Raw genomic sequence first — 27892 nt, forward strand, 5'->3', positions numbered from 1 at the left:
AAACAAGTATAATTGCTCTGTTTTATGCTGCGTTTACACGAAACGATAATTGGCACGATCGTACGATTAACGATGTCGGAGTAACGATTTTTTTTCATGACGATCAGCGTTTAGACGGTACGATATATCGTACGGAAAAATCGTTTTGCGATCGCGCGCCCGCAGCCCTGCCCCCCGCTCGAAGCCCGGTCCCCCGCTCATCCGCAGCCCGGCCCCACGGTTAACTGCAGCCCCCTGCGCCGCCCCGATCGCCACCCCCCCCATCTCCACCCCCGCCGCTCCGATCGCCACCCCCCCGCCGCCGTTCCGATCGCCACCCCACTGCCGCTCCAATCGCCCCCCCCGCCACTCTGATCGCCACCCCCCGCCGCTCTGATCGCCATCCCACCGCCGCCGCCACTCCGATCGCCACAAACCCCCCCCCCACCGCCGCGAGCATACGTTATCTTCTCCGCGTCGCAGGTCTTCGACATCCCCGGACTCTGCTCTTCAGTGCACTGATTGGCTGAAGAGGGGAGCCGGGAATTTCACACGGCTCCTCTTCAGCCAATCAGTGCTGCCTTGCATTGAATGGCTGAAGAGGGGAGCCGGGAATTTCAAACGGCTCCTCTTCAGCCAATCAGTGCTGAAGAGGAGCACTGATTGGCTCAAGAGGAGCCATTTGAAATTCCCGGCTCCCCTCTTCAGCCAATCAGTGCACTGAAGAGGAGATCCGGGGATGTCGAGCAGGTAACGGATGGTTGCGGCGGGGGCAATCGGAGCACCGCGGGGGGGGGGGGCGGCGACTGAAGCGGCGGGGGTGGCGATCAGAGCGGCGGGGGTGGCAATCGAGCCGGCGCAGGGGGCTGCGGATGAGCGGGGGGCCAGGCTGCAAGCGGGGGGCCGGGCGGCAGGCGGGGCTGCGGGCGGCCGGACTATCCCGTGACGACTGTTTACACGGAACGATCGGCGAATTTTTCGCGAACGACGATTTGATAACATGTTGAAAGATCAAAATGAACGATTTCTCGTTCGTCGTTTGATTGTTCACTGCGTTTACACGTACGAATATCGTTCGAATTGTTATCGCACAAATTCGCACGATAATCGTTACGTGTAAACGCACCATAACCCAACACGGTAGACAACTATTGGGGACTACTGGAACACCCACACACCATAGTCATTGCTGTAAAAGCATATGAGGTAAACCTTCTCTAGAACACATGTAAAAGGTAACCCTCCACAGTCCACAGCACAAGGCGCCATGTTCTATAATATTCTGGCATACAGTTGCCCATAGCAGCGTTTTGTAACAACCGGGAATGTCAGAGCAGTAATGCGCGCCCGTCATACACACAACCCTCCTCCCCCCGGTGATACGCACGCCGCGCACCACAATGTAGTTCCTGTCAGGCTGTGGGCGGTGCATCGCTCTCAGGGTCACACTACAAGTTCCGTCATCCCTTGCGCTACGGCCTAGCGTCTTATCCGGTGTCCTTGCATTCGGTCACAGTTCTCCCGGCTTCACCATGCTGTCTGCCCGTGGTCTTTTGGGTCTCCGCCGGGTAGTACTGAGCCACGTACGATGTTATGCTGAGGCTGCACCGGCCGGTTCACCGGCTATGAGCTTCACGTTCGCCTCCCCTAGCCAGGTTGTATACTATACTATAATGTCTGTGTCGTGTGTTCGTGTTTTGTATAGAATGCTGGGGTACATGTCATAGGGTAAAGTGGGCACTCTGCCCTGGAGCATATGATCACATCAGTGGGTACTAGTAGCAGTCTGCCCTCGGGGTAAAGTGAATGACCTTCCCGTCAGTTCTATAGGCAGGAACAGCACTGCTGATAGGGGCATAATCCTATACACGTTATGGCCTCTGTAGTATATTGTATATAGGCAGGGACAGCACTGCTGGCAGGGGCATACTCCTATACACGTTATGGCCTCTGTATATTGTATATAGTCATGGACAGCACTGCTGATAGGGGCATAATCCTATACACGTTATGGCCTCTGTATATTGTATATAGTCAGGAACAGCACTGCTGATAGGGGCATAATCCTATACACGTTATGGCCTCTGTAGTATATTGTATATAGTCAGGGACAGCACTGCTGGCAGGGGCATACTCCTATACACGTTATGGCCTCTGTAGTATATTGTATATAGGCAGGGACAGCACTGCTGGCAGGGGCATACTCCTATACACGTTATGGCCTCTGTATATTGTATATAGTCAGGAACAGCACTGCTGATAGGGGCATAATCCTATACACGTTATGGCCTCTGTAGTATATTGTATATAGTCAGGGACAGCACTGCTGGCAGGGGCATACTCCTATACACGTTATGGCCTCTGTAGTATATTGTATATAGGCAGGGACAGCACTGCTGGCAGGGGCATACTCCTATACACGTTATGGCCTCTGTAGTATATTGTATATAGCCAGGGACAGCACTGCTGGCAGGGGCATACTCCTATACACGTTATGGCCTCTGTATATTGTATATAGTCAGGAACAGCACTGCTGATAGGGGCATAATCCTATACACGTTATGGCCTCTGTAGTATATTGTATATAGTCAGGGACAGCACTGCTGGCAGGGGCATACTCCTATACACGTTATGGCCTCTGTATATTGTATATAGCCAGGGACAGCACTGCTGGCAGGGGCATACTCCTATACACGTTATGGCCTCTGTAGTATATTGTATATAGTCAGGGACAGCACTGCTGGCAGGGGCATACTCCTATACATGTTATGGCCTCTGTATATTGTATATAGTCATGGACAGCACTGCTGATAGGGGCATACTCCTATACACGTTATGGCCTCTGTAGTATATTGTATATAGTCAGGGACAGCACTGCTGGCAGGGGCATACTCCTATACACGTTATGGCCTCTGTATATAGTCATGGACAGCACTGCTGATAGGGGCATACTTCTATACACGTTATGGCCTCTGTAGTGTATTGTATATAGTCAGGGACAGCACTGCTGATAGGGGCATAATCCTATACATGTTATGGCCACTGTATATTGTATATAGACAGGGACAGCACTGCTGGCAGGAGCATAATCCTATACACGTTATGGCCTCTGTAGTCTGTATATTGTCAGGGACAGCACTGCTGGCAGGGGCATAATCCTATACACGTTATGGCCTCTGTAGGATATTATATATAGTCAGGAACAGCACTGCTGGCAGAGGCATATTCCTATACACGTAATGGCCTCTCTATATTGTATATAGTCAGGGACAGCACTGCTGGCAGGGGCATAATCTTATACAAGTTATGACCTCTGTAGTCTGTATATAGTCAGGAACAGCACTGCTGGTAGGGGCATAATCCTATACATGTTATGGCCTCTGTAGTATATAGACAGGGACAGCACTGCTGGCAGGAGCATAATCCTATACACGTTATGGCCTCTGTAGTCTGTATATTGTCAGGGACAGCACTGCTGGCAGGGGCATAATCCTATACATGATATGACCCATATAGACTGTATATAGTCAGGAACAGCACTGTTGGTAGGGGCATAATCCTATACATGTTATGACCCATATAGACTGTATATAGTCAGGAACAGCACTGTTGGTAGGGGCATAATCCTATACATGTTATGACCCATATAGACTTGTTTGCAGACCCATGTTCCTATACAAGTTATAAAAAAAAGAAAAGTCTCTTAGGCGGCACCTGTATCAACGGTGGTGCCTGTAGTAAGAAAAAAATTCCCATAGCATTATAAAAGTTCATTATTGGCACACACCATTTCATCAAAGTTATACAACAACAGGCTGTTTCAGCGTCAAGCCTTTCTGAACAGTTGAGGAAGGCTTGACGCCGAAACGTCCTGTTGCCGTTATATAACTTTGATGAATTTTTTTTTCTACAATAAAACTTTTGAAGCATGAAATGGTTAGTGCTGAGAATGAACTTTTATAATCCTATACAAGTTATGACCCATATAGACTGGATGTAGTCAGGAACAGCACTGCTGGCAGGGGCATATTCCTTATCCAAAAATCACTGCAAAAAGATCCCAACTGTATAGTCAGTGGACATGAGTAAACTACATTTACAAAGGAACACACTATCACTGGAAACATGTAGATTAAAACTTAACCAATTTTATTAGATATGCATTAAAAACGTGGTCCAAAAATAAAGGTCAATAATTAGTGTAGGATACGGCACTATATAAAGGAATAAAGTAGTGTGTTTACCAATCTGTGCAATGACACACTATACCCCTCACAATAAATCTGTCCTAGATATAATATAGTGGCACCTATCTGCCACCCCAGTCTCAAGAGACAGCATTAGAATTCTTCATCACCACTTTTTGACCTGAAAGAAGAAGCTTTTGGACAGGTGCACAGGAGGGAGAAAAATACCTGTGGTGGGATACCACATTACCATTATAGGCTGTATATAGGAGCAGCACTCTCACGAGCAGGGACAGGATGCTATAGTGTATTCATTACCCTTCTAAGCTGTATATAGCGGGCAGTAGTGGGTCCTTAGAGTAGTCACAGGACATATGATCTCCTTTCTGGGGGCCAAGTTAGCTGTCTATTGACTTGGTAAGCCACCCCCAGGAGACAAATTATGGAATAATAGGCAGGAAAGAAAGCTAAAGGGGCAAGTATGCAAATGGACCAATTAGGGAATTGCATGATGGGAAATTTATTTTCCTATCTTGGATATAGATCTGCTTTTAGAAAAACTTGTAACTCAGGAATGGCATCAGCTAGAAAGACAGGAGCTGGCTCAATATACTCTGGGACTTGGTAAGTAAGACTCACTATCATTTTTTCACTCTTAGGTGGATAACTCCTTGGAGCAGTCATAGGCAAAATATAGTGAGGACCACCCAGAAGCCAGGCTGTATACAGTGTTTCTCAATTACAGAAATTACATTTTATCAGTATTTCACAGGTGTTATAATTATAGTCAGTATATCAGGTATTACCACAGGTGTTCTTTGTATGCGATATCCTCAAAACATGACCTGTTGCGGGGGTCCTGAGGACTGTAGTTGAGAAACATTGCCATGGGTTGTTCAAAAAGGAAAACACAAAGCGGTTGGCACTACCAGAACACTCACATTGGAGCCATGGTTACAACAGGGAGTAAAATGTGTTATTCTGGCGGTGCTCACTCACAGGATAAATGCTGAACCAAAAATGTAAAAGCTTGGAAAAGGGGAACTCACCATTAAAACAAAAATCTTTATTCCATATTCTCTAAAACATCTATGCAGCAAGGAAGGGGGACGCCAGCACCAGGATGATTGTCAGTGTTACAGCTGTCTCACACAAAGATCGTGCTTCTACAGACGCCCTCTTTCCAAGTTTTGACACTTCTGGTTCATTGCCATAGAGTGTGTTTACACAGTTTTTTGACAGATATTTGACTGATTTTTGGAGCCAAAGGCAGGAACAGACTATAGACGGAGAACATGTCGTCATAAAGGAAAGACTGAGAATTCTCCTCTTTTTTTTTGGTTTCAATAATCTGTCAGATAAATCTCTCTAAACACACCTTTAGGGTCAGTTCACATGTACAGACTTGCAGCGTAAATCTCGCTGTCTGTCAGGTCCTGGCAGTTCACTGTCATTACATACCCGCAGCTGTCTGAACGACCGCTACGTGTATGTAATTCTGCCGGCCCCTTAACCGAAGGGCTGCCCAGCTCCCGCTCTGTATACATTACCTCTCCTCGCTGCACGGGGTCCCGGCGTACTGCTCTCCCGCCCGGCCAATCAGTGTGTTGCCCAGCCGCAGCCACTGATTAGCCGGGCGGGAGAGCAGTACGCCAGGACCCCGTGCAGCAAGGAGAGGTAATGTATGCAGAGCGGGAGCCAGGCGGCAGCAGAACGGTTTAAGGGGCCGGCAGAATTATACATGCAGCGGTCGTTCAGACAGCTGCGCGTATGTAGTGACAGTGAACTGCCAGGACCTGACAGACTCGCAGCGAGATTTATGCCGTGAGTCTGTACGTGTGAACTGACCCTAAGGGCATGTTCATATAGGCATTAACCAGATTTGTGTTGCAGAAACCTTGCCTATTTCTGCATCAATAAACATGCGGTTCCACTCTTAATAAAAACTCTCCTATAGACTTTATAGGCAGTAAACGGCAAAAAAAGTGAGGTAAGTTTCTGCACTGTTTCACCACTGCTGATGAGCCACCAGTATTCTGCAGCATTGAGGCTTGAGATATATATATTTAGTAAGAACAACTCTTACCGGACAATAGAAAATCACCTGTCACTGCTCCTACTCACATTCTCTAGACTTCTCAGAATACAAAAGGTAAAATACAGAATGTGTGTATTTTTATTTTGGGATAACTTTTATATTGGCCAGAAAAAAAAATAGGTGTGTTCCATCAGACTCTGAATGTTTTCTTCCCTCTAATATGAGAATACAGTCTACCTTCCATCCACAATACTGGTAAAAAAAGAAACCAGTGCTGTTCTGTTTTTAGTATTAGACCCAAATGATGGTGAAAATAAAGATCAGTAAAGATTTTTGAAAGAGAAATCCCACCAAACTGAAAATCGGCAGGCGGGGGGAAAAAACAACAAGTAGACTCACCTGTTCCTGTGCCTCTGTTTTGTCATTCCAGTTCACTGGTGCTGGATGTCATCTGAAGCTGCAAACCAGCGATGTCACATACCCGGTTCTGCTAGCTGCAATGTCGTGTCCCAGCTGAGTGATTGCTTGCGCAGCCAGTCAGTAACTGATGTGGCGTTCCACCCCAGTCACTGTTTGGCTGAGCAGGCAATCACTCAGCTGGGTTGCAAAATTGCAGCCACTGCAGGTCAATGGGACCCCGTAGTGGTGCTATGAGGTACGAGGATGGGCAAGTTAACATGGTTTATTATTTTGCTCCACTACTATAAGGGCCGAAACTACTATAAGGTTGCTAGGATTGGGCCTAGCTACTATATAGATGCATAGAGGGGGCCTAATTACTATATGGTGGCAGAGGGGACCTAACTACTCTATGGGGATACAGAGGGACCTAACTATTATATGGGGGCTTAAAATGCACAGGAGGGCCAAACTACTAAATGAGGCACAGAAGAGGCCTAATGCTATATGCACTAGAGCAAGGAAACTAATATGCTTCTCTAGAGATTCTGCAGAGAAGAGTAAAGGCTTGGTCCAAATGGAAACGAAAAAGAAAATTGAGCACCTCCATTCAAAGAAGACATGAATCACTGGATAAAGGTCACTGTCATTATTTGTACGGTCTACAGAGCCTGTATAGAGCGGGTATCTATCAGTATATAGTCATTGCATAAGGGAATTGTCAGGGCAGTGGAGTCGGTAAGCCGCAGCTCCCACTTAGGGTCCGTTTACACAGAAAGATTATCTGATAAATAGATAGAGATCAGGTCATAAAGGAAATCCTGAGATTTCTCCTCTTTTCAAATCCATTCCTAGCTTTGGCTTTAAATCTTTGGCATATAATCTTTCTTTGTAAACGGACCCTTAGACTCCTGAATTTTATCAGGCACTGGTTCTGGCCAAACACCAGAGGAGTTATTTATCACACTGGTGTAAAGTAGATCTGGCCCAGCAGCTTCTCCCTAATGTCCTACGTGATCGTGAGGAGACTTCTGACTGAATAAGGCAAAGATATAAAGCAGATTCTCCTGTGTGTGCAGTGGATGCAGCCAGTCTCCAGCCACCATGTCCTGAACAAATCAGAACTAGACTAAATGGAGCAGGTGGTCTTTTCTGCTGACAATCTTTTCTGTTTCTAACTTACTATTCACCATACACAAAGAAACACTGCTAACAATGCCAGATACCTGTGATAGAGGTCAGACATAGCGATAAAGAGGGGTCAGACATAGACCCAGATTTTTCACCTCTCTGTCAACGTCCGCACTCCTGAATCATTGCAGCCCCACAGGAACTACCCGCTCAGCCAGTCAGTGACTGCAGCTGTGTTCTGCCTCACTCACTAATTAAAGGTATTGTATATAGTGTCCTATGCGTGACGCCAAGAAAAATTATAATGTCCCTTTGGTGGTGGTATTGTAATATGCTGAGGGTATTGTGTTGCTGGGTGGTGTAGTGCAACCTTAGGGCTCACCTTCTGAAACCTTCCTGTCACGATGGGGTCCAAGGGTGCTGGGGCCATTGTCTTCTTCAGCATACACGCAGGGACATATAATTTTTAATAAAAGTCTTCACGCAATAGCGGTGAAAGTATATCAAGACTTTACTTGAAGGATAACTATATACAATCCAATACAGGGGCATCTGATAATGGCAAACTGTTGGCTTGATCAGAGTTCTTTGCTTCAGGGGGAGGGTTACCTTGGTTACTATAGCTTAGACTTGGTGGATAAATAGGATTCCAAAGAGACAGACCTGTTTCAGAGACTTTATAGCTTTCCACCTTTATAAGTTCCGTGTGAATAGGTACTTGAAGTTATTGAAGAGACTTGACGCTGTCAACGCTCACTATCATGTAGGAGGAAGATACATGGACACACTGACTTGGAAGCCAGGAAGATGTGGACGGTGAATGGGAGACCCTCTATCACTTCACCAATCCGACAGCAGGCACTAATTAATACAGAGGATGTCTTGCTGAGACTTTGGAGACACATATTAGTCCTTATGGCTGACTGGAAACAGGTTGGGGGTTAAAGATGGAGTCTGACAGGATTACTGAGGTGACGTAGGGAGGTTAGATGTGTGGGGGCGGGCTTACATGGAGGACTGAGTGGATGCGTCTGCCTGAGCTCCTGCTGACCTGACAATCATCCTGTCTTCCATCCTGGTCCCTGACACCCCAAAAGGTGCCCAGAACTTCTGTGGAGCCCCCGGACCAGCCGGGTGGGTCTATGCTGCTGGGAGCTTGCCGGCATCGCACCGCAACCAGCTCTCTCCTTGCCCGGCCACCTGCTCCTCAGTCGCGGCCGCCATCTTCCCTGCTGCGCTGCTGCTGTCGGGCCGCACGGCTGTCTCCCAGGTCCCTCACTGCCTCACCTCCCTCTGGGGACGCCGGTGCGGACGTTCCATCCAGAGACATCTGGCCAGAGGAACCGCTTGACCGGCTGCTCCTGGCCCCGCACCGGATTGCTGAAGCCCGGGTCCTGGCTCTCCCTCTTGCTCCTTCCGGCCGCCATCTTGCCTCCGGTGGTGTAGTGACCTGGCCTCTTCCCCTCCTGCTGACAGCCTGTCAGGTGACTGAGGACTCTCATGAGAACCGGCGTGGGTGGCTCCTGAGTCCGGAGGATCGGCTTGCTTGGTCGGGCCCCCCTCATCCCCCCCCCCATGTGGTGGCGTGGCCGCCATTTTCTGGCAACACATAGCAGCAGGCCTTGAGAGGCCCAGAGGGGTGGTGAGTAGCGGCACTGCCGCTGAAGCACGAGTTACTGCTCCTCCTCCCCCCATAGTACAGGTTAGCTGGTCTGGCGGCGAGACCATAGACTGTCCTCTCCCCACCAGCCTCTACTACTCTGTAGTGGATACAGGACGCCCTGACTGAGCACTAAAGGAAGGCTGCATGGTGTGCAGGTTCTCGCCCCTGTGACTATATCTACTTCAGTCCCTCCTAGGGTCCTGGCACCTCAGATACCTGGCCTGCGCTGTACTACTGCTCCCAATATCCCTCCCTTATAGTGGGAATATACGTATATTCGTCTGCAGATGAGAGGGAAGAGAGGAGGCAAGCGCAAGACCTCAGACTGTGGATAACCCTGAGCCAGCAACTATGGCCACCTCACGGGCTGACACTGAGTCACAAGCTGTCGATGATACGGGATTGGCAGTTGGTCCTTCAGAACCCCTGTTATAGTTTAAAACCAGAGTGGCTCAGCAACTTGAACAATTTTCCGGGCCGCATTCCCCAGATGTTCCTCCGTCATCACCACTTTCCCTGTTTGAGGGATCATCAAGCCCGATACTCCAAATGTCCCCTGCTGATCCTCCCCGAGAGACTTCTCAAATGGATCACAAATTTGCAGAAATTCTGATGGCCATTAATCAAACATGATTTGCAAAAAACTCCGAGACCGCACATCTGATGTGGAACGACATACTTCTGACTTGGAGGACATAATGCGCCCGGTCCCAACGCAAATTGCGGCATTGCAGCGTTTGGTCTCTGTCAGCTGACCGCTCCGATGATCTAGAAAATCGACTAAGGAGAAATAATATTCGCCTGGTGGGTCTTCCTGAGCGCACGGAGGGGTCGGATGCAGTTGCCTTCCTTGAAAGATGGCTCAGAGACATTTTGGAGCCCTCCACTTTTTCCTCTTTCTTTGCTATCGAGAGGGCTCACCGGATCCCTGCCAGACCAGGCCCTCCAGGGGCCCCTCTGAGACCACTGTTAGCCAAACTGCTCCACTTCAAAGACAGAGACGCTATCCTGCAGGCAGTCAGGCTTAAGGGGGAGGTCCTCTACAATAACACGAAAGTCTCCTTTTACCCCGACTTCTCGGTGGCTGTACGTAAACAGAGGGCGAATTACACAGAAGTTCGCAAGATTCTTCGGGAGAAAGGATTTTCGTATGCAATGATCTTTCCAGCCAGACTAAGGGTAGTCTATGGCCCTAATACCAGATTCTTCAACTCTCCAGCTGATGCCCTTGCCTGGGCTCAGAGTGCTAGAGGAACAGGAGTCCGAGGCCGCCAGATCTGTGATCACTCTACTGTTAATAAGCAATCTCATTGCCATGTGTGCCTTTTACTGTTGGTTGGGGGTCAGGGCTAGGTCTAACCTTTTTTTGTCGGGTGTTGTAGGAGCTAGATAGATGCTTAGACACTTGTTAGTCTCTTTTCCCCCCCCCCCCCTTTTTATTTCTCAGTTGGGTTAGTTAGCCCACTCCATTTCAGTCTTGTTGGGTATAGATCTGCACGAGTTGGGGATTGTGTTAGATAGGGTTCCAGGTTGTCCCTGGGTGTTCCTTAGTCAGGCATGTCACTGATTATTGCTTCGTTCTTAATGTTTGTGTTTTTTCTATACTACAGGTGGATGCTATTGTCTGTGAATGTCTGGTGTGTGATTAGTCTGCGGCCTCCTGCCTCGTCTCTTTGGTCCAGGTATTGTAGGGTGTCACCCGCTGCATTGCCCCCCCTCTTTGTAAATACCCATGGCGTTTATTAAGGTCTTGGCCTGCAATGTCCGTGGCCTTAATTCCAAATTCAAGAGGGCCGCTGTGATGGATTTCGTGAAGAAATACAGTCCTAACCTAATCTGTCTTCAGGAAACCCATCTCACCGGACAAAAGGTTTTAGCACTTAAAAAAGCGTGGATAGCCCGTGGCTATCACGCTTCCTATTCCAATTATTCACGTGGGGTCTCTATCCTTGTAGCTAAATCACTACCGTTCACTGCGTACAAGGTTGAGTGCGACCACTTTGGCCGCTATGTTATCCTACATGGAGCGGCGGCCGGCTTTGCCTTTACGGTTGTTGCTGTATGTGTTCCCCCCCCCCCCCCCCCCCCCCCCCTCCGTTCCACATCTCGCTATTAGAATCTATCACTACGATAATCTCTACCTTCCCACTGGCCCCTATAATGGTGATTGGTGATTTTAATGCAGTCCCCAACCCCTCCCTGGATCGTATGTCTGGAAGTGATCCTGCTAGTGGGTCCTTGACCTCCTGGTGCGATTCCTTTTGGCCTACATGATATTTGGAGGTTGAAACATCCTACCTCCACAGTCTACTCATGCTACTCATCTGCGCATAAATCCTTATCTAGAATTGATTTGGCCTTGGGGTCCCCAGATCTTCTGCTGTTAGTCTCTGAAATTGATTACACTCCGAGGGGCATCTCAGATCATTGGGCCATAGTGGTTACCCTCCGCGCTCGGCCTGCGACTCAGTCTAGACTGTGGCGACTGCATCCCGCTTGGTTGCTAACCCAGGAGGTGACAGACGCGGTTCAGAAGGCCCATGGTGATTACTGGGAGCTTAACTCCTCTCACCCTCATCCTCACACCAGATGGGATAGGCTGTAATTAGGGGAGCCTTCACTTTGGGGGTGGCGACCTACCGTAAGGGTTTGCGCTCCCGTGAGGAGAGGCTGGAGGGAAGGCTGGTGGATGCTGAGGCCCAGTTTGTTGCTGACCCTTCTGAGAGTCACAGGCGAGCATGGCTTCTGTGTTTGCCTTTGGGAATAAGAATGGGAAACTTCTTGCGTACTTAGCACATGCTGAGAGACCATGCGCGTCTGTGCCTTGCATCTCTTCTGGCTCGGATCCGCTGGTCTCCCACCCTGCTACCATCAATAGTGTTTTTAGGGACTACTATGCTGACCTATATGACACTCGCCTCTAAGCCGACAGTGTGCATGTATCTGCTTTTCTATACTCCCTTCCCCTATCGACTCTGACAGCTGAGCAGGCTGCTGCTCTAGAGGCCCCCATCTCCCTGGAGGAGGTTACCTTGGCTGTCACCTCCCTCCCATTGGGGAAAACTCCGGGGTTAGATGGATTGGTAAATGACTGGTATAAGAGCCAGGCGGAGTTGCTGAGCCCGCACCTTCTGTCATTATTTACTGAGGCTTTGGAGTTGGGTGCCCTCCCTGCTAGTATGAGAGAAGCCCTTATCGTAGTACTCCCTAAACCGGGGAAAGACCCATCACTTACAGACTCCTACCGCCCCATATCCCTTCTTAACTCCGACATTAAGGTCCTAGCCAAAATTCTCACTAACAGACTGCATAGTGTTATATCCTCCTTGATTCACCCCGATCAGACCGGATTTATGCCTGGTAAGGCTACGGACATTAATGTCAGACGTCTATTCCTTAACATAGATGCTTGTAGGTTTGGACACCAGTCTGGATTTGTACTCTCCTTAGATACACGAAAGGCATTTGATTCGGTTGAATGGCCTTACCTCTGGGAGGTGCTACGAAGGTGTAATTTTGGCCCTATTTTTTTCTTATGTCCAATTACTGTACAAAGACCCTACTGCCCGGGTCAAAACTAACCTGGATGTCTCTGCCCCATTCCAGCTCCATCAGGGCACTAGACAAGGCTGCCCTCTATCCCCCTTGCTGTTCGCACTGGCTATAGAGCCCCTGGCTATAGCAATTCGTCAATCGAGGTTCCTTGATTGAGAAAACCTCTGTATGCGGATGACGTCCTCATCTATTCGGCTGACAACGGTCCGTCACTTACCTCCCTGCTGACGCTCTTGAACCAGTTTGGGGCATGCTCTGGGCTATGTGTGAATTGGGACAAATCCCTTCTCTTTCCCCTCCCAGGCGCAACGCCATCACCACAATACCACCCTGTTCCCATTACCATTGTCCGGCAGTTTAAATACCTAGGTGTCATAGTCTCCCCGGAGGTCTCCGATTATAAAAAATTGAACTTAGACCCGCTACTGTCACATACTGAGACCAAGTTAAAGTTGTGGGCGCCTCTCCCCCTTTCGCTGCTTGGCCGGATCAACATTGTTAAAATGATATACCTCCCCAAATTTACATATCTCCTCCATAACTGCCCCACCCCCCTTCCCCTTTCTTATTTTAAAAAATTAGATAGTATTTCAAGGGCCTTTTACTGGCAGGGACAGTCCTCTTGGTTCAGCCTTTCTACACTCCAGGCCCCCAAGGAATACGGAGGGCTTGCGGCCCCCGACTTTTATATATACCATCTTGCCTCACAACTGGTCTACGCTCATTGGTGGCTGGATATCGACTACAGTAATGCAGCCACTTCTTTGTATGGGGCCTTGATGAGTTCTTATGAAGGGTTGGCAAACACCCTTTACAGATACCGAAACTTGGGTGACGCCCCTTTGCTTCCGGTGAGAGCGGTGGTGGTTGCGTGGTCTCAAGCGCAGAGGAAACTGATAGTCCTACTCCCTACCTTTCTCACAAGACTCCTCTGTGGTTGAACCCGCACCTACCACGCTTCGCTAGACATCCTGCAATGGGGTATTGGACTGCTAGGGGACTTAAATACCTGGGTCAACTATTTCCTGGCACGTCTGGCCTTCTCTCCTCTGGGGAACTACAAAGCTCCCTGAACTGCCCCCCGATAAATCCGTTTTGGTTCCTGCAGTTGGTGCGGGCTGAGTTTGGGACGAGTGCGGTTACCCTAGCAGAGTCTGCCCTGGAGACTTTACTGCGCACGGAAGATCTGGATAAACCCCTGACAAACATTTACACTCTTTTACATTCAGTGAGTGTGAAGCCATACGACAAGGCTTATGCTAAGTGGCTGATATTCCAGAGCTATCGGCAGATGATTGGGAAGACGTTACTGATTACTTTCTGTCCTCAGTAGTGAGTGCACGGGATATCCTCATACAATTCAGATTCTTACATCGGGTCTATTATACCCCTGCCCGTCTGAAGCTCCTGGGAATGGCAGCAGATGATATCTGCTTCCGCTGTCAGGGTGACACGGGAACCTTTTTGCATTCTATATTTTCGTGTCCTAAGGTGCTTCCTTTTTGGTCCTTGGTGCTGCTGTTTTTTGCATCAGCACTTTGATTTCCCCCGGATTCTATCTCCCCAGGTATGCCTACTTGGTATCATAGATACTATTATATTCGGCACATATCGGCGCTTATTCTTTCGTATTCTACTATTTTGCACCAGGAAGGTGGTGATTATGGCATGGAAATCTCCCGAAACCCCGTCTCTTTCACAGTGGAAATCCTTAGTCAACTCTTACGTCCACCTGTATAGGGTGCTTTACCAGAAGAGGAATTGTCCCAAAAAGTTTGACAAGGTCTGGTTCCAGTGGCTGGCTGTACCTGATACGGCTTCGCCTATATAGTCATACGTGAGTGGGGGTGGTCTGGCTTGCCCTTTTGGATTGGGGACGGTGGGTGGGAGTGTCGCAGAGTATGAATGCGGTATGAATGTTGATGTGTGTTGTGCGGTCTTTTTCTTTTCTCCTTTACTTCGAGCCCTGGGCATCGAGCTGTTCTCCCTACTGTTACTGTTTACATAACGAGATGCCATCAGGGACCAAGGTTCGGATCTTGATTAGGGATCCAGTTGTAGCTACTCACTGTAAGCTTAGCGAACCAGTACTCTTATTGCTCTGTATAAGCATTCCACTGACTAATTTCATATGTTATGATCTGACGCCGATGTTAGGCGTATTGTTTGTTCTGTTTATGTTCAATGGTTGTTCGTATTGGAAAACTGCATAAATAAAACTTTTTTTTTTTTTTTTTTAAAAAGGGAGGTTAGATGTGACTCTGGCAATGCCAGACTACCAGCTGTCACTGACAAGACCGCACAGCAGAAAACAATACCACTACAAGAGAGCTAAGGAAGAGCAGCAAATACATAGGCCCTAATACAGACTCTCTAGGGTTGCCAATAGCAACAATACATTTCCAGACGCCTGACAATAAATACCGTTCTGGGCCATTACATGTATGTTCACTCTGAGTAAAAGCAGCGGAATCCCGACTGCCTCAGTGTTCCACAGTGCCTCTATGGGAGGGCTTGCGCGCCTCAGCTTTCATTTCTCTCCACTCAAAGAATTGAACATACCCTTACTGAGCGGCGTTGTGACATCTCAAGATCGGGACCCCTGGCAGGGGAACCATGAGCCATCACACTGCATTGCAAGGGGATGAGTAAATAGGACTTCTTAATTATGATCCCACAACCTCCTGCCTCTCCTGGATTTTTTACTGTTGCCCAGAATACCCTGTTAATATCTCTCCCCCTCTCCCACAGCCATAGAACCCTGAAGAGAAATGCACAATCTTCTCCCACAGAGGAAACAGCACATTGAGGACACTGCTACATTGAGGTTACTGCTACACTACTTATGACTTCTCCTCCTATATATTACACAAGATATCTGTATATTACACTGCAGCTCATATATAATCATCCAGGAAGAGAACAGCACTGATCTCCCCACACACAATGGACTCTTCCAGCTCAGAAACAAACCAAATAGTGACTAACAACTTTTTCCCGACCACCCTCAGCTAATACTAATAGAGCCAGTGCTTTATTGCTGATATATGGAGGAAACTAAATGTATGTGAAAAAAATGTCTTTCAGTTTTGTGTTTTTTCTTTAAATAAGGCCTTAGATTGATTGAACATACATTACATTAATGAGGTACATTTATTAAATTCATATCAAAACTCAATTATAACATTTTGAAATTATTTTTTTACTTTTTTTTTTTTTTTTTTTTTTTTTTTATATTAATTAATTTATTTTTAAAGCTGGAGTTAGTATACTTGACTCCACAGCTCTGGGAATAGTTTTCTTAGTACAGTATAGTGGTAATGATAGTGTAGTTGTATTTGTATACTGGTATGTATTATTGGTAACACTTGCCAGCAACTAACTCTCTGTAATCTACAATACGTAAATGGAAAAGAAGCGTGGTGGATTCCGGCACTCCTGACGTGTAGCTAAAACTTAACTTTTAATAAATTAACATTAAAATACGATGTCACATAGCGGATCTACAATAGCAGTGTGGTGCTGCAACCAACCCAAACACACAATGGAATGCACTGCAGGTTTTACCCCAGCATGCAGCTTTTCTTGCAGGTTTCCCCTACTGTTTTTAACCTTTGCAATGCAAAGCTAACGGAGACTAGGTGCGAATACAGCAGGTGCCTAAGAATAAATTTAGTACGTTCATTCTATAGTTTCTATTTTTTAACTGCTGCATGATTTATGGACAGAAAAGGAACCCATTGATTTTAATGGGGTCGTCTACACAACAGATCCATGTTTTGCTGTTTGCAATTGTACTACTGATGAACACCATGTTGCCTGCAGTCCCCCGGCATGAACCCGCATGCTTCTGTAGGTCCCCGCTCACTGTCAGCATGCTGAGCCAATCACTGCGAAACTGCCAGTGTGACATCAGCAACAAAACATGGTAGATTTGACAATTACAGCTTCCCAGGGATTCTTTTCCAGCTTCTCATCTCTCCTGAGAAACAAATCTGACTAGTCATTCTATAATATGAGAATTGGGGATCTAGAACAGATATGGCAACTGGAAAAAGCTAGGAGCTGTGATAAGGGATAAAGTGATCATGTATAACACTCATGATGCATTTATCATGCCTTATTAATGGTTTCACTCTGCTTTTCCAGCAGCCTGAAAAGAAATCTGCTGTGTATTGATGTAAATTGGTGTGGTTTATTATATATTATGTACAACTAGTCAAACCTAGAAATCGGCACTATAGGGGTGTTTTGCCAGAGGGCAGTTTTGCACAGGGCACCATGAAGCCTAGGGCCATATATATATATATATATATATATATATATATATATATATATATATATTATATATATATAATATCTCTCTTCGAGAAATGAAAGGTGGAATCTGTTCTAGGGGCAACTAAGACCATTTCTACATTAATGGCACTGGCGGTCCTATTATATGGAGTATTTATGATCCAAACAGGCCAACATCGCCCTTTGTAGTAGGGCCATTGTTGGCTAAGAAGGCCTTTTTGACCCATCAAAAAAATTTTTGTCCATCAGCCGTGCATCTCACATGCCCACATAATAGAGGACATCCAGCCCACGAGTGATGGCAACCTTTGGTTGTACAAGTGATCCATCAATTGTTTGTGCGGCCCTCCCTGTTCAATGCTCAAACCTTGTAACAGGCTCTGTAAACAAACACAGATCTACACTGGCTTACAGCAACCATCGAGCTATCTAAAGTCTTTAGGCCACATTCACACATCCATGGCTGTCTGCAATTGCATAGACACATTTGTTAGTAATGGGTGATCCGTGCCATAAATACAGGCTTTATAGTGGCGTGGCAGTATTTTTCGCAGACAGATCTCAGCCCTTTTATGGATATGTAAAATTACAAAAGATACTTAAAAGGGTCCATTGAAATGAGTGGGTACTATACTGTAGAATACCGATGTGTGAAAGGAGCCTTAGGGTGTGTTCATGTGTACCATGTTAGGAAGTTCTTATTGAGAGGCATTAGCCCATTATGACACAAGGTAAAAGGTTTGTATCAGGCTATTTACAATGTTTGTAATGTTCTTGTGCAGGATTCAGGTGACACTGTTTCGGAAATGTAAAGCTCATGGCCTACTATGAATTATACAGAGTCTCTTCTGCTCTTCTCAGTTTTATTTGAATTGAGGAGCATTCACACTTTCTTTCATTTACACAATACAGTAGCGCAAACACTACAAATCAAGTGCACCCTGTATCATCATGCATGATGCTGGTCTTCTGTGCTCGGACCGCAGACACTGAACACTTGAATGCCCCCTGAGTTGTTTGTGGTTTTTCCAAGGTAATGTAATAAGACATTGTAACCAGTTTCTTCTTGCAGGTATATTACAATGGTGCTAATGTGAAGCAAGTAGATGTTCCCACAACAACAGGAATGTTTGGAATCCTTGCAAATCATGTCCCCACGCTTCAAGTTCTCAGGCCAGGCCTAGTCACAGTGTTCAGTGAAGACGGGACCACAATTAAATACTTTGGTGCGTATACCTTATGTACCAAGTGTGTTCTTAGATATGTTAGAATCTGAAAGCTGTGAGAGTCTCTATTGTAGTTCTATTACCAGAAAAATGTTAAAAATAAGACAATAAGATAGTCAGAGACTGATTTAGTTGCTTGGGTTGATATCCAGTCTGTCCATGGCAACCTCAAGTCCAACTATCTTTTTATTGGTGTTTTTTACACCGTCTGTTGATGACGGTTAATGGCTGCACAGATGATCTGTGGCTCCGTTATTTTGGCAGCAGCTCCACTATTTACATGGGAGATTTGCTGGCACCCCACAGTTCGTTTAGTGTGCTGCCTATATTTTTGCCGTCTGTCTGTCACTGTCACGTGCTGTTCTGATACATTCTCCCCCCCCCCCCCCCTGCAAATACTGTTGTTGCAGGGGTCAGGTATAAGTCAGCACCTCCATGCTCCGCTGGTCTCTCTCTCTCTCTCTCTCTCTCTCTCTCACTCTCATCCTCGGCGCCCTGCCACTCATTGTTGTAGCACATGGCTGCTTCCAACACTGCCAACAGATAACGGGACGCCGAGAATTCCTGTGCGGGGACAGAGTGCGGTGCCCAGTGGACCAAGGATGTGCCGACCCATACCTGACACCAATTGTATGTGCGGGAAGTGAGTGAGCCGCCCGGCAGCAGCAACGCTGAGCACACAGCACGCCTGTGCGCAGCCTGTCAGATCTCCAGCATTCCTCTTCAGGAAGATTAACTGAGGGGAGCAGAGCATGCGGCCGTGGGGTGAGGAGGAGGGGAATACCGCAGATACCGTCCTGGCAGAGTTGAGGTCGGTTAACAGACGCCACAGACGGTATTGGTATTTTGACGGTATACCGCCCAGCCCTAGGTCAGATGAGTGTTTGCTGGTTTATCACTGGGACGTATACATAGGGCAATATCATTCATTTGCTCAGATTTACTAAAACTGTCTTGGCAACTTTGAAGTGATATAATTTCATGTTAATTACTAGAAAGGCAACATTCATATGTCAGGACTGCACGACGAATGTGCATCAGTAGTGCTCCATGCTTTAAGGCCCACTTCACAAGCCCGGAAAATCCACCCGGATTTCTTATCAGGAAATCCGTACGGATTTCCGGACCCGTAGAGGTGCATTACTCACGGACACCCTTAAGGATTTTTCCTAAAGGGTGTCCGTTCCGGAAAATAGGTCAGGTTTTTTTTTAGATCCTGTCCAATTTTTGTCCGGAATTCTGGTACGGAGCGCTGGAAAACTGGACAGGTCAAGAGTTCCTGATGCTTCCTTGATCCCTGGCAGAGCTGGATCCCCCTCCCCTGGGACCTCACCGCTGCTCTGCCCACCGCCGGACCCTGTTTACCTGCCCCCGACAACACTCTCCCCGAACCGCAGCGCTGATCGGGCCCCTGGGACTGCTATATCCTCACACACACACCCGGGCCTGTTGATGACCATCGGACTACTGCCCAACAGCAGGGCATGATGGGAGTTGTAATTTTGCCATCTGTGATCTGCAGAATGATGGGAGTTGTAGTTCTGCAACCTGTGGCCATCCAGGTTGCAGAACTACATCTCCCACTATTGGACATGATGGAATTTGTAGTTCTGCAACAGATTAGAGTATGACATATGGCATGAGGGTGGCACGACACAAATGGGAGATAAGGGGGCATGGTACATGGGGGGGAACACAGTGGCACGGCACACAAGGAGGAGATGGTGGCACGCCACGAGGGAAACACAAATGACTGCCTTGTATGTGAGCGCTCAGATGACCTGTTAAACACAGGATTTCCATGTTTTCAATGATAATAAAAAAAAAAAAAAAAACTAAATTGCAAACTTGCTTTCTATCACATCTTAATTTATATTTTGAAAGTTAAAACGACAGTGACACTTTAGCGACAAATTATGTAAATGTACTCCATTGTCTGCAGGAGCTCTATGAAGTGAGCTCAGGAGCTCGTTTTGCACGCATTTCTGCCTGTGCCATAGAATCCATTCTGTGCACAGGCGGAATTTGCCCGACCACAGAATGGAGTCTATGGGAGGGGCAGAAATGCGCGAGCGGAGTCAAGTGACGGAATCCACGGAAACTTCTCTGCGCAGTGTGAACCCACCCTAATGTTGTGTGTGACTCCAAATCCAGGCCTCCATTGGTTAATTAGTAAATTTCATTACAGTTGATTGTGTGATTTTGTTGTCAGCACGTTTAACAACTTTGTACGGTGAATGAATGACTTTTATTTTTGTCCTCATATCTGCAGTGAGCAGCGGCTCAGTGACTGTAAATGCAGATTCCTCTGTGCAGCTGTTGGCTGAGGAGGCAGTGACTCTGGACATGCTGGATCCAAGTGTAAGTACATACACACTAGTTGGTAAAACTATACATTTTTTTTCAATTTTGAAGAAAGGAGATCAGTACTTGTATATAAATCAGTATTCATATGAAAACTGTAGAATAAATAGGACATGTTCTTTACATCTGTACACATGGGGGAGATTTATCAAACATGGTGTAAAGTGAAACTAGCTCAGTTGCCCCTAGCAACCAATCCACTTCTCATTCCTCACAGACTCTTTGGAAAATGAAAGGTGGAATCTGACTGGTTGTTAGGGGCAACTGAGCCAGTTTCACTTTACACCATATTTGTTAAATCTCCCCCATGGATTCTATTTGCATCCAAAATTAAGTTTTTTCAAAAGAATGACGTATCTAGCTGTCTTCCAGTAAAATTCTCTTTGTCAATGGGAGCTTATTTAGTTTCTCACTTCTCTGACTGCTTCAGGCAGCAAAGAGAATTTTTCTATAAAACCGCTTGATAAATCCTCCCCTCAATCCCTTGGGAAACACTATACAGAACAGTTGTCTTATTTTATGCTTTAAAACCTTGGTTTTATTGTCCAGGCATGTTGTTGAATTGTAGTTCTGCAAAATCTAGAAGGCCACGAGTTTGACACCCCTGACTTGGTGAGTCACCCACAAAAGGAATATCCAGTCTCCCATACATTGCCGATCACCATATTTTTGCCTATGAAGCTAAAAGTCCTTTCTATTTAAACCTCCTTTCACACTGTCCTAACATATATTTGTCACCTTTTGACTGGGCTAGCCATTGGAAACAAACATACTTTTATTAAGGGGAATCTTGTCAGGTTCCTTTCAGGAACAGAACTTTATATACAGGCAGATAGGTGTGACACTTTAGCTTCCAAGGAAAAGTGCTATTGTATAGCTTCGCAAATGATAAAGGCATCATTTTGTTTTATCCCTCTATTACCTATCTGCCTTTGTCAGTTCCGTACCAGGTACAGAGCTGCGGACAGATAGGGGGGGGGGGGGGATTTATCAAACAGTGTGTAAAGTTAAACTGGCTCAGTTGCCCCTAGCAACCAATCAGATTCCACTTCTCATTTCTCACAGACTGTTTGGAAAAGAAAAAGTGGAATCTGATTGGTTGCTAGGGGCAACTGAGCCAGTTTCACGTTACACCATGTTTGATAAATCTCCCCCATTGCCTTTAATTCCATTACAGTACCTTCCTCTGTTAGAGGAAGGCCCATAGCTCCATCACGTGCAGTACAGCGGTGTCCAATTGCCGATGTCTGTTTCCTGCACTGTGCATGCCGTGCTGGATGTCTGCACTGTGACAGAGGAAGGTACTAGTAATCAAGCCCAGGGAGGTGTGATTACATCAGAGTGCTGCCCACGACCCATGACTAGTTAGGAAAAGACTGCCCCTCATGCCTATTTAGAGAAAACTAGCATACTACTCAGGAATTAATAAAAGTAAGTTGGCACCTGATAGCTGCCCCAGTCAAAGGGGACCAATATATGTTGGGACAGTGTGTAAAGAGATTTAGTAGCAATGATTTTTAGCTTCAAAGGCAAATTTATGGTGGTTGCTTTCCTAATCCTAGTTGCCATGTAACCTTTAGATAAATTATGAAAAGTCTTAAAGAGAACCTTTCATCTAAATTTAACTGTCCCTGTTATAAGAGTTTATCTTTTCTTAAGTCTATTTCCCTAAGTATCTTACACTTTACCTAATCCTTTGCAGCGGTTTAGTATGGCCGGGCGCCGCCATCTTGATGACGTCACTTGCGTTCTAGCGGTGTGTTCCACCGACAGAACGCAAGTGACGCCATCAAGATGGCGCCCGGCCTTACTGCACCGCTACAGAGGATCAGGTAAAGTATAAGCTACAGACTGCCTTTGCACTTCACCGTATCGGTGTAGTATGGCCAGGAGGTGGAACGCACCGCTGGAACGCAAGTGACGTCATCAAGATGGCAAAGGCAGTCTGTATCTTCATAAATAGACTAACAAGGCCAGTAAAGACACTTATACATACACAGCGAGAGACCACTGTGTATTGAGAGTGGCAGGCAAAGGCCTGCCACTTTGCATGCCGGGAGTTTCCTGTCAAGCTCTGACTCTTTTTTTTTTAAAAGAGCCGACGCGTGACACTGAAGGAAAATATTGTTCAAAAATTAAATTAAATGGTGAAATAAATAAAAAATCGACCGTGATTGGTACTCTTTAAGTTGTACAGTACTCATTGTATGGAGTAGAAGACAGATAAATAACTCCCCTGGTGTCTGTCTGGAGCTGGTCGCTGATAAAATTCAGGAGTCTGAGTCAGAGCTGTGGCTTACTGACTCCACAGCCCTGGTCTGGAGAGCAGGAGAGGTTTTCTATTGGGATTTGCTACTGCTCTGTCCATGTCAGGAACTGTCCAGATGTTTCAGCAGAGGGTACTGTGCCAGACTGGAGAGAATACACTGATAAGTACTGGAAGACTTGTATTGACTTGTATTCATAATAAGGCAGACAAACAACATATATGGACAAAGAGGGGTGCTAATATAGTGTAGCATGAACAATATCTGTCAAAGTTAGTTGAAAGCGGACCAAACTAATCTGGTGGTGTTTGGCAAACCTTAGGCACAACACTAGTAGGCGTTTTGGTTAAATCAGTCTGCTGCCTGGCCTCTGGTTCTCTGCTCCCGTCCTGATGTCAAAGCATGGAGTTTGGAATTGACCATTTGACCATACATACAGCCACGGCGCAAGATTCTTAATATAACTCCAAGGACCTCACGAGTGTCTTTTTTGGGTGTTCACACTAGGCTTAAAAATGAGCGACGCGTTTTGGTGTCAGACTGACACCTTTACTAAGCTCCTTCTCAATGAAAAAAACACCAAATCCTGCCTGCCTGAGAAGCTTAGTAAAGGTGTCAGTCCGACACCGAAACGCGTCGCTCATTTTTAAGCCTAGTCTGAATAAACACCCAAGAAAGACACTCATAAGGTCATTGGAGTTATTTTAAGAATCCTGCGCCGTGGCTGTATGTATGGTCCAGTGGTCAATTCCAAACAAAATTGAATTCATGTAATGTGTTTCTTTTTTTTTCTTTTTCTTTTTCACCAGAGCATCAAAACAGTTACTATTGTTTTAGCATTTAGTTTACTATTACGGGAAATATTTTGTGTATATTTCTTCCTGCCACGTTTGTCTTTTGTGAATGATCGAATCATGGCCAGCTTTACTCTAAATCTCTACGGTAACTGTTTTTCCTACATCTTTTGCTTCTCAATAGACTGCAAAGTCAAATCTGGAAAAGGCCTTGGCAGAACTGCAAAGTGCTGGAGATGAAGTTGCAAAGGCAGAGGCACAGGTTAACTTAGAGGCTTGTGAGGCCATTGTTAAAGCCCTGGAATAAGGGCAGGTATGTAACGTTGCAAGAGGTTTTTGATGTCCCCTCTATGGGAGAGAGCTAACATGCTGTCTTATAGTAAGAATGTCTTTTGTTGTCCATAGCAACTAGTCACAGCTCTGCTTTCAAACATTGATTTGGGGTAAAGAGAAATCGGTTGCCCTAGATAACAAAGGACATTCCTGCTATAAAACTGTTGAACTATAGAACTGTTGTGTCCCTACTTCCCCGTATTTCATTTCTGCTGAGCAGTGTTCTGATACTGTGCCCATAGTCTGCTGCGGATGGAATTTTTGAAATAAGTCTTTAATCCCCGCTCCTGTGGCTGAGTAAATTGGCATGGGGCAATGCCTCAGCACCATTAACCCTTAGACGACCCAGGGCGTATAGTTACGCCATGGAAGTCTGTCCCCAGACGACCTAGGGCGTAACTGTACGCCCTGGGTGTTTCTCACGCTATGAAGCGTGCTCCGGAGCGGAGCGCGCTTCATAGCAGGTGGGGGCCGGCTGCAAACAGCAGCCGGGACCTCACCAGTAATGACACGCTGCAGCGATCGCGCTGCCGCGTGTCATTAACTCCTTAAACGCCGCGATCGCGGCGCGACCGCGGCGTTTAAGTGTAAGTGACAGGGGGAGTCCCCTGTCACTTACCGATCGGGACCCCCGCAGTGTGACTGCGGGGGTCCCGATCGGTAAAACGGGCCGCCGGAGGTCTCTCACCTGCCTCCGTGCTGTCCGATCGGCGCTCTGGTCACTGAGCCTGCACAGGCAGGCTCAATGAGCAGAGCGCCGATAACACTGATCAATGCTATGCCTATGGCATAGCATTGATCAGTGTAAAAATCCAAGTAGTGAATGTAAAAGTCCCCCAAAGGGACTTCAAATGTGTAAAAAAAAAAAGTTAAAAACACTAACACACTACCCCAAAACCCCTCCCCCAATAAAAGTTGAAATCACCCCTCTTTCCCATTATATAAATAAAACATATAAAAATAAATAAATAGATAAACATATAATATACCGTAGCGTGCGTAATTGTCCGATCTATTAAAATATAACAAGCGTCATTGCGACCGGTAAACGGCGTACACGAAAAGAGGGAAAAAAGTGCGCGGATTACCGATTTTATGTTACATTATATATATAAAAAAATTAAAAAGTGATCAAAACGTCCGATCTTCACAAATATGGTAATAATAAAAACTAGAGATCATGGCGGAAAAAATGACACCCCATACAGCCCCGTAGGTGAAAAAATAAAACCGTTATAAGCGTCACAATAGTCCCATTTTATTTATAATTAATTGCCAAAAAAAAGGATTTCATTTAAAAAAAAAATATAACATTAGAGAATCTGTGTAACCTGCATATGGTTGTGTTCGTACTGACCTATAGAGTAATGGTATCATGTCGCTTTACCATATAGTGCATTATGTAGACACAGGAACCCCCCAAACGGTACCATATTGCATTCTTTTTTGCGATTTCACCAATTTATATTATATCTTCATAAATAATATATTTGGAATTCCATCATACATGTTATGGTAAAATGAATGACGCCATTACAAAGTACAACTATTCCTGTAACAAATAAGCCCTTACATGGCCTGTAGATAAAAAACTGAAAGTGCTGGAGCTCTTAGAAGGGGAGGAGGGAAAAACGGAAACACTACGATCAAAATTTGCGCGGTCCACTGGGTCATTTTGGGCCTGGTCCTCAAAGGGTTAAATCACACTTCCAGTGCCTCCCTGCTAGCCATTCTTGCTTCAGTAGCACTATTAGGGCCCTATTACACGGCCCGACCTGGAGAATCAAGAGAGCACCAACCTGTCATGTCAGTGCTCACTTGCTCATCGCTCCTTTAGATCGTTACTTTAGATGTTCACTTTAAAAACTCTCATACGCGTTAGGGACCATTTACAAAGAAAGATTATCTGTCACAGATTTGAAGCCAAAGCCAGGAATGGATTTGAAAAGAGGAGAAATCTCAGTCTTTCCTTTAGGACCTGATCTGTTTATTGTCTTTTCCTGGCTTTGGTGTCAAATCGTTGGTAAATCAGTCAGATGATCTTTCTGTGTAAATGGACCCTTAGATATTTGCTGGGTAAACCTGCAGATTTCGTTGAGAAAAGACAACTATGTGATGTGCATGGGGGGGCGGGGATTCCAACTCTCCTTCAACAGATGATGTTTGGTAGAGGGTCTTTGAATAATGCATTTTTAATTGCCAGATCCTTTTTTTTCCCCCATGGATATAAGTTGCGAGCAGAGGTGTGTGGAAGCAGCTTAGGCCCATTTACTTCTCTATTTTAGCTTTACACTAACACTCTGGAATCGAGCGCTTCAAAAATAAATACATGGATGCTAAGCTGCAATAATGTGCATGGACTGATTGGGAGATGGCTACCTTTTAAAATTTACTACTGTTTGGAAGACTTGCACTATTTGCACAGCTCTGCATTACATGCTTGCTCTGCTGCTGGGCTGTAAATACTGCTTCCTCATACTTGCAGTGTGAGGCTATGTTCACACAATGTATGTGCAATTTGCAACAACGGCCGTGATTTATACAACATACACCTTGTATGTGAATGAGTGGAATCCCGGCTGGAGTGTATACACAGCGGCCTGAGAGAACCTGTCAGTTCACACAATGAACTCCGGCCGCACGCTCCATTGTGTGCAGCTATGAATTGGGAAGCTAGCGCACACTGATGCGCCCGCATCCCAATTAATCAGAAATAAAAATCATCCATTCGGTGTCTTACCCCATGTAAACATGGCCTTAAACTGTGAACGCGTTTCTCCGCTAGCATAGTTTTAACCTCTGGTGTGTGTGTGTTTTTGTTTTTTTTTAATCATCTTCTCTGTGCTCTTCCACCCACCTCTGACACATCACTCACCCACCTTACATCTGGTGTCCCTGTACTCTGAACACACAACATTCCTTCTCTCCTCTACAGTTTTTGCACATTCAGACAGATGCAGTTTCTTTCTGTGCATGAACATCCTCATCATACCAGCCATTCAACCTACTGCCAACTTCTGCATGCATCTTCATCTTTCTTGTATTAAACCAAAGTATGTCTAATAGAATACACAGTTGCGTTCATGTAGCCCATTTAAATTTTCTCTGAAAGTAAGCTTTTCCGAATACTGGTTTATTGGAAATAAATCTGTGCTGCTGTGGAGGTGCTTTAGTATGGCAAGTCTCCACAATTTGCTGACAAGAGTTTCATTGCATTCTATTCTTGTTAATCTCTTGGAAGTAATAGCTGATTTCTTGCTCACAGCGCAGGTTTACCACAAGGTGGTGGTAATGTGATATTTATTTATTTATTTTACTCCACCAAGTAGAAGCTAAGGTTGAAATGTATTGGTTGCTGCTCTTTTGATACCATTTTTGTTCTCTTACAGGGGTTTTGTTTGTTGTACAGCACTGTTTCCTCCGGACGCCGCCCCCAAAATAATAAAAATTTCAAAAACCTACTTTATATTGTGTTTTTCCATCATGAGTGTTATGATGTTTTAAATAATAATTCTCTTTAGAATTCTATTTCACAGTAGATTTAAAAAAGTGGCTTAAAGGGGTTATCCAGCGCCACAAAAACATGGCCACTTTTCCCCCTACTGTTTCCAGTTCAGGTGCGGTTTGCAATAAAACTCCATATACTTCAATGGAACT

At 45.9% G+C, this 27892-nt stretch overlaps 1 protein-coding gene across 1 annotated transcript; it reads left to right on the forward strand.

The window, feature by feature from the left end:
• The first annotated feature begins 1424 nt into the window (after nucleotides 1-1424).
• On the forward strand, nucleotides 1425-27695 carry LOC138787258 (ATP synthase subunit delta, mitochondrial-like). Its single transcript, XM_069964474.1, has 5 exons — nucleotides 1425-1634; nucleotides 18324-18477; nucleotides 20750-20838; nucleotides 24087-24215; nucleotides 27625-27695. Exons 1-4 carry the CDS (start codon nucleotides 1512-1514, stop codon nucleotides 24207-24209), a joined length of 489 nt encoding a protein of 162 aa, XP_069820575.1. The 5' UTR covers nucleotides 1425-1511; the 3' UTR covers nucleotides 24210-24215; nucleotides 27625-27695.
• Nucleotides 27696-27892: the final 197 nt, after the last annotated feature.

The sequence above is a fragment of the Dendropsophus ebraccatus genome, chromosome 3 (assembly GCF_027789765.1).
Source record: "Dendropsophus ebraccatus isolate aDenEbr1 chromosome 3, aDenEbr1.pat, whole genome shotgun sequence".
Lineage (NCBI taxonomy): Eukaryota > Metazoa > Chordata > Amphibia > Anura > Hylidae > Dendropsophus > Dendropsophus ebraccatus.